The 5,458-nt window shown below is 58.2% G+C and overlaps 1 protein-coding gene across 1 annotated transcript; it reads right to left on the bottom strand.

Moving 5' to 3' along the window:
• Positions 1-2,708: 2,708 nt before the first annotated feature.
• On the bottom strand, positions 2,709-4,458 carry NKX2-5 (NK2 homeobox 5). Its single transcript, XM_068205404.1, has 2 exons — positions 3,956-4,458; positions 2,709-3,318 (listed from the first exon to the last, which is right to left on the bottom strand). The coding sequence occupies exons 1-2, from the start codon at positions 4,248-4,250 to the stop codon at positions 2,711-2,713; spliced, it is 903 nt and encodes a 300-aa protein (XP_068061505.1). The 5' UTR covers positions 4,251-4,458; the 3' UTR covers positions 2,709-2,710.
• Between the last annotated feature and the right edge of the window lie 1,000 nt (positions 4,459-5,458).

Raw genomic sequence — 5,458 nt, 5'->3', positions numbered from 1 at the left:
AGTCTTTAACCGTGGCTGCTGTGCCCTGGCAGCGCTGCCCTCAGCCAGCTGTGCTTGTGTCCTCTCCTAAATCACTTTCTGAGCCGGCTCCAAGGCTCCAGCTGCTGCTCCGAGCCCCCTCTTACCCTGCCCTGCATCTGCTCGTGATGCAATTCCCGCAGGAACAGGGGAGTGTGTGAGCAGGAGCTGTGGGACATTCATCCCTGCTGAGAATGAGCACAGTGCAGTCCTGGAAATCAGACCAGACCCAAAGCTGGTGCCCAGAGCAGCCACTGCAGGGAGAATCCCACCTGACAGTCAGATTTCTTGATAGCTGTAGCTCTGAGTCATTATGGGAGGAAAATAAACATGTTTGGAGAAAATAACGGTGTCCGAGGAAAGGAAAGGATGTGGGGTGTGTGTAAAAAGGGTTCTATGTTGATGTGGGGAGTTACTTTTTCCTGTGGCTTTTTCTGAAGTTTCACTGCTGTCTGTCTTGTTTGCCCACTTAGAGAAAGGCTCTGCTTTGGGCCGGTTTCTGAAAGTTGAAGTTTCAGCTAACTCTTAATGCCTGCTCCCATGTTATCTCAGGACTTGTCCTTCTTTTGAGGGCTCCCCGTGTGCTCTGACCCTGGCCGGGCTCTGCAGTGGTGACAGCAGGAGTGGCATGGTGGCACCGTTGTGACCATTTGACAGCTCAGGCAAACTGTGGCCCCAAACTGTGCCTGCCCCCACCGCTCCTCAGTTTAAACCCGGCTTTCTCCTGCCCCACTCCAGTCTCTTTTCCTGGAGTTCTTGGGACACCCTTGGCTCTCTTCACCCAGGTTGTTTCCCGGTTGCTCTGCTGCCTCTCTCCCATCTGGATCCTGTGTCCTCCTAAGGCAAAGCCCCCATGGAGCCTTGGATGGTTCCAAACGAGGGGAAGTGGCCTTTGCTTCCTTCTGGCTTGCCCAGGTTGCCCTGTCCCCCGGCTTCGGACTGGCAGACTCGGGTCCCCTTTGTCACAGACCCCGTGTCCCGGTGGCTCTGCGGGGTGAGTTCCCCGAGGCAGAGTCCCCTCGGGACGAGGCTGAAGGTCTCTCTTTGCCCAGCCCTGAGCCCCAGCCAGATGTCTGCACTCCACTCTGCATTTAGGGGCTTGGTGGGCAGCACCCAGCGCTCCTCTTGCCTTCGCAGCGAGTGGAAGGAGGTGGGAGCTCCTTATCTGTGCAATCCTACCTCGGGGGGTGTGTGGGGTTGGGAGCAGGGAGAAGAGAGGCTGCAGGCAGCTTCCATTCCCCGGCAGCCTTTCATCCCCTGTCCCAGGGCCACAGCCACCCTGTCTCCATCCCTGTTTACTGATGGGGCCGATAGGGCCGAGGCAGGAGGGGTTGCAGGTCCCCCTAATCGCCCTGTCACCGGCCGGACAGCCTCAGACACTCTCAGAGGATGTTGTGACTGCGCTGAATTACAATGTTTGTTGTTTCTCACTCCCAATAATTGACATTTGATAGCGACTACCGTAAAAGCGGCCGAGGGGCTGGGGCTGAGGCAGAGGAGAGGCAGGAGCCGGGCGCTGGGGAGCCCCGCTCGCTGTCCCTGGGCAGTCTGGGGACAGGCGGGGGCTCCTTCGCGCCTCTGCCCATGGGACAGGATGTGCAGGAGCTGGGGAAAGCTCCCGCGGATGGGCTGGGGGCAGTCTGGGGGCTTTGGGTTATGACCTGGGGTGTCGGTACTTCTTCTTGCAGTGATTTCTGTGCAGGGAATAATAAATCAGCCCCGCGCTTCTGGAGACTGGGAACGATGGGGTCGATCCCGATCCCCGCCCGGGGGCACGGGCCGCTGCTCAGCCAGACTGGGAGCTCAAAAAGCGACTTTAAAATAATGTTTAGAATTCCTTAAAATGCAAACACCGTTTGCAGGCGGCAAAACGGGAATGCCAAGCGCACGGGAGGGCCACAGGACCCCGCGGGGGCGTCCCGGGAGAGCCCCCGGGCCCAGCGGCCCCGCGCCCCCGCCCCGCTCCCGGCGTGTCCGGGATGCGCAAGAACGCCAGGGACGCCGAGGTTCAGCCACGCTCTTTAATGACAACTCGCTGATCTCCGTCAGCTTGTACAGCAAAGGGCAACACGTACGAAGGGGCGGACAGTGCATTTCCATGCTAACTCACGTTTTAGTGCAGAACCCTACGGGATCTGGCGGGCCGGAGTGTCTGTGTCCCTCGGGAGTCTGTCTGTCCTCATCCCTGCCCAGGCCGGCAGTAGCAGCCTCGCAAGGGACACCTGGGGGTGCCGAGATGCCGAACTGACCGAACAGCGGGGACCGTACGGGAAGTGCAAAAATTAAATGTGGATGGCAATAATAATTAGTATAGAGTAAAAGTTAAAAAAAAAAAAAAAAAAAAAGAGAGTTGCAGGGCTTGGCTGGGTGGTGTTGGGAACAAGTCACGCGAAATTACCGGCTGGTTTGTAGGAAGGAAGGAGGGGAATTATCAGGGTGAAGACACTGGTGGAAGGGGAGCCAGGGAGCCAGAGAGGCCGGGGAACGCGGGCATCCCCCGCCGGTGCTTGCCTGGCACCGCACGAAATACCGAAACCCGCCCCGTCCATGGCCACCGCAGTGGTGAGATCCGCCGGGATGCTCCGCTGAGCCGTCCCCAAGCCCCGCAGCCTGGAAATGTCCCGAGCCCGGCTCGCAGGCGCGGCCGCAGCCCCTCCAGCCGCGGGGGCAGCGGGCTGGGTGCGGGGCGGCTCTACCAGGCTCGGATGCCGTGCAAGGTGGAGATGCCCGCGTTGCCCTGCGGGATGGGCGTTTGCACCGCATTCAAGTCCCCCACGCTGAAGTTCATGAAGTTGTTGGCGGGCGCCGAGGGCTGCATGGGCTGCATGGAGGGGTAGTTGCAGTTGTAGTTGGCGTTGCAGGCGGGGCTGTTGTAGTTGGTGTACGCGGGGTAGGCGTTGTAGCTGTAGGGGTTAATGCTGACATTGTAGGGCGAACTGTAGGGGGAAGATTCCCCCAGGCAGGGCTTCCCATCGCGCACCAGCACCGGCACCGCGATCCGCCGCGGGGGAGGGATCCCCACCATTTCCAGCGTCTGATCCTGTCTCTGTCTTTTGCATTTGTACCTTCGATTCTGGAACCAAATTTTCACCTGGGTGGAGGTGAGCTTTAGGACGTTCGCTAGATGGTCCCTCTCGGGGGCCGAGAGGTATTTCTGCTGCTTGAACCTTCTCTCCAGTTCGTACACTTGGGCTTGAGAAAAGAGGACGCGAGGTTTCCTCCTTTTCCTCTGTCTGGGGCGCTCGGGATCTTCCAGGTCTCTTTTCTCCTGCTCCAGGCTCTTGTGTAGGGAACACAGGTCTGCAGCAAAATAAACGGGCGAAGGAAAAAAGGGGTAGGAAAAAATTGTGCAAAAAATTATAAATCAGTTTATAATACAGAGGGTACAACGAGCCTTGGCTCTTCCTCGGCCTCGCAGGCCGCTGTGGCCACTCGCTCCTGCAGCAAAGGGACCGGCCCGTCCCCGCTCTTTAAGTACCTCTGCAGCAAATTTTCCGACTTTTTTGTTTGAAAACAACGGTGCCCCGCGCACTGATGCGAGTCTCACCCGCCTGTGCCCCAGCCTGGATTTATCGCACGTAGCTTTGTGCTGGAACCCACCCCGACCTCCGAGCGAGTCAGGAATCGCATTTGTCACCTGGTTTCTATCCAAACTCGAGGCCTCGCGTGTCACCCTGCAGCTCTGCCCGTCCCCTTGGGGTCTCCGGGCCGGGCTCAGCGGGACCCTCCCCGCGCTGGGGTCAGCCCCGCTCCCGCAGCGCAGGGCCCGGGACGGGATAAAGATGCTGCCGCTCACCGAGCGCAGCCCCGCACTGTCCCCTGTCCCCCGCAGCCCTGGGGACCCCCGGCCGAGGGTCCAACCCCGCTGGGGGGGTCCCCGTTCCCCTGGCCTCCCTTGTTCTCCGAGCCCCGCGCAGGCAGCAGCATTGGGCTTTACCTTTCTTGTCCGCCCTGGCCTCCTTGGCCGAGTCCATCTCCACGTAGCTTTTCACGTAGTAGGAGCCGGGGAAGGCAGCCGTGGTTTTGCCGGGGGCCGGCTCGGGCAGCTCCTCCCGCAGGTCGGGCAGGGCCGGGGGCTCGGCGCTGAACGCCTCCTGCTTGAAGGTGGCCAGCATGCAGGACGGGGAGGCCAGCGACGCCAGCTCCATGGAGCCCAGGCCGCTCTGCTGCTGCTCCAGGTTCAGAATATCCTTCACCGAGAAGGGGGTCGTTGTCACAGGGCTAGGAAACATTGCGGAGGACAGCGGGGCAGCGGCCGCAGCCCAGGGTCATGGAAAAGTAGGTGGGGAGCAGCCAAGGTGGAGCAGTGGTGGAGCGTGGGCTCCCGGAGGGGGCACATAGCATTCCCGAGAGTAGCCCTGACTTGTGCACTGCGGCCAGGTAGGAGCGGACCATAAGGCGAGGGAAGGAGGGACTAGGCAGTTTTTGGGTGACTTTAGCTTTCTATTGGCCAACATTGCGGTGATGGTATGAGAGATGCAAAGTTCCATGTCACCTAATATAGTAATACATCTCAAAAACAGCTCCGCTCTTTTAAAGGGGCGGCACTGCATTTATCCAGCTTTGCAGCGGAGGGTTTGTTCATCCATTTGGAAAAAAAAAAAAAAAAATCCAGCACCAAACCAAAAAAGAATGGCCTAATGCGTACAAAGTCACTATCTGATGCTATCTATCATACAGTCAGATTAAATAAACAGGCCGGGAGGAAACCATCAACCAAATACGTGCTGATTTAATATTTTTTTTAAGCGAGAGAACGGAGGTTTCGTTTTTAGTATTCTGCAATATCCGATGGCAGGAACTAAAAAACGGGAGTTCACTGCTGTGTGAAGCGCGCTCAAGGGGAAATCCGCGCTCAGGGTTTATACAGATTTTCTAAAGCAGCACAGTGATTGCAAAGTCCAGCTGACAGCAGAGAGACCCTGAGCAGCTCCTGCCTGGCTTTGGAGAGGGAAATGCCGATTGGGTTTTCCTCTCGTTTGTTTGTAAAGCTTTCAAACAAAAAATGCAGCACTGTCTGGGGGGGAAAAATTTTATAAAGTCAATCCAAAACTAGCGCGGGTGAAGGTGTTGCAAAATCCACAGGGGTAAGAGAGGAATAAGTAAAGCAAGGGGCCGCGGGGCCGCTGGCCCCGGCCGGGTCCCCGCAGTTCGGGTGGGCGCATGGCCCGGGTTCATGCGGCAGAGGTGGGGCTCGTGCATTTAACTCTCCTGGAGCCGCTAAAATAAACCTTAGCTGCAGAGTCGCAGGTTGCGGAGGGGCGGTTCAGGGCTTTGTGGGTTAGGGGGGCGAGAAAGCAATTAGAAATAAATAAAGAATCTCCTTTAACGCTCCAGCGCCCGGCTGAGAGAGGCACGGGGATGGGCTCGGTGGGAGCAGAGCAGAGAAAGCCTAAAGGGCTGCGGTGAGTTTGGGGCGCCCTTGGCTGAGCCCCGCTCT

This window comes from Anomalospiza imberbis, chromosome 15 (genome assembly GCF_031753505.1).
Source record: "Anomalospiza imberbis isolate Cuckoo-Finch-1a 21T00152 chromosome 15, ASM3175350v1, whole genome shotgun sequence".
Taxonomy (NCBI): domain Eukaryota; kingdom Metazoa; phylum Chordata; class Aves; order Passeriformes; family Viduidae; genus Anomalospiza; species Anomalospiza imberbis.
The sequence above is the reverse complement of the archived record's forward strand: the minus strand, read 5'-3'. Positions and strand labels throughout refer to the sequence as shown.

Coding starts and splice junctions, on each gene's coding strand:
- NKX2-5 (XM_068205404.1), bottom strand. CDS start 4,250: ATGTTTCCTAGCCCTGTGACAACGACCCCCTTCTCGGTGAAGGATATT. Junction 3,319..3,955: donor GGCCAGGGCGGACAAGAAAG/GTAAAGCCCAAT, acceptor ATTTTGCTGCAG/ACCTGTGTTCCCTACACAAG.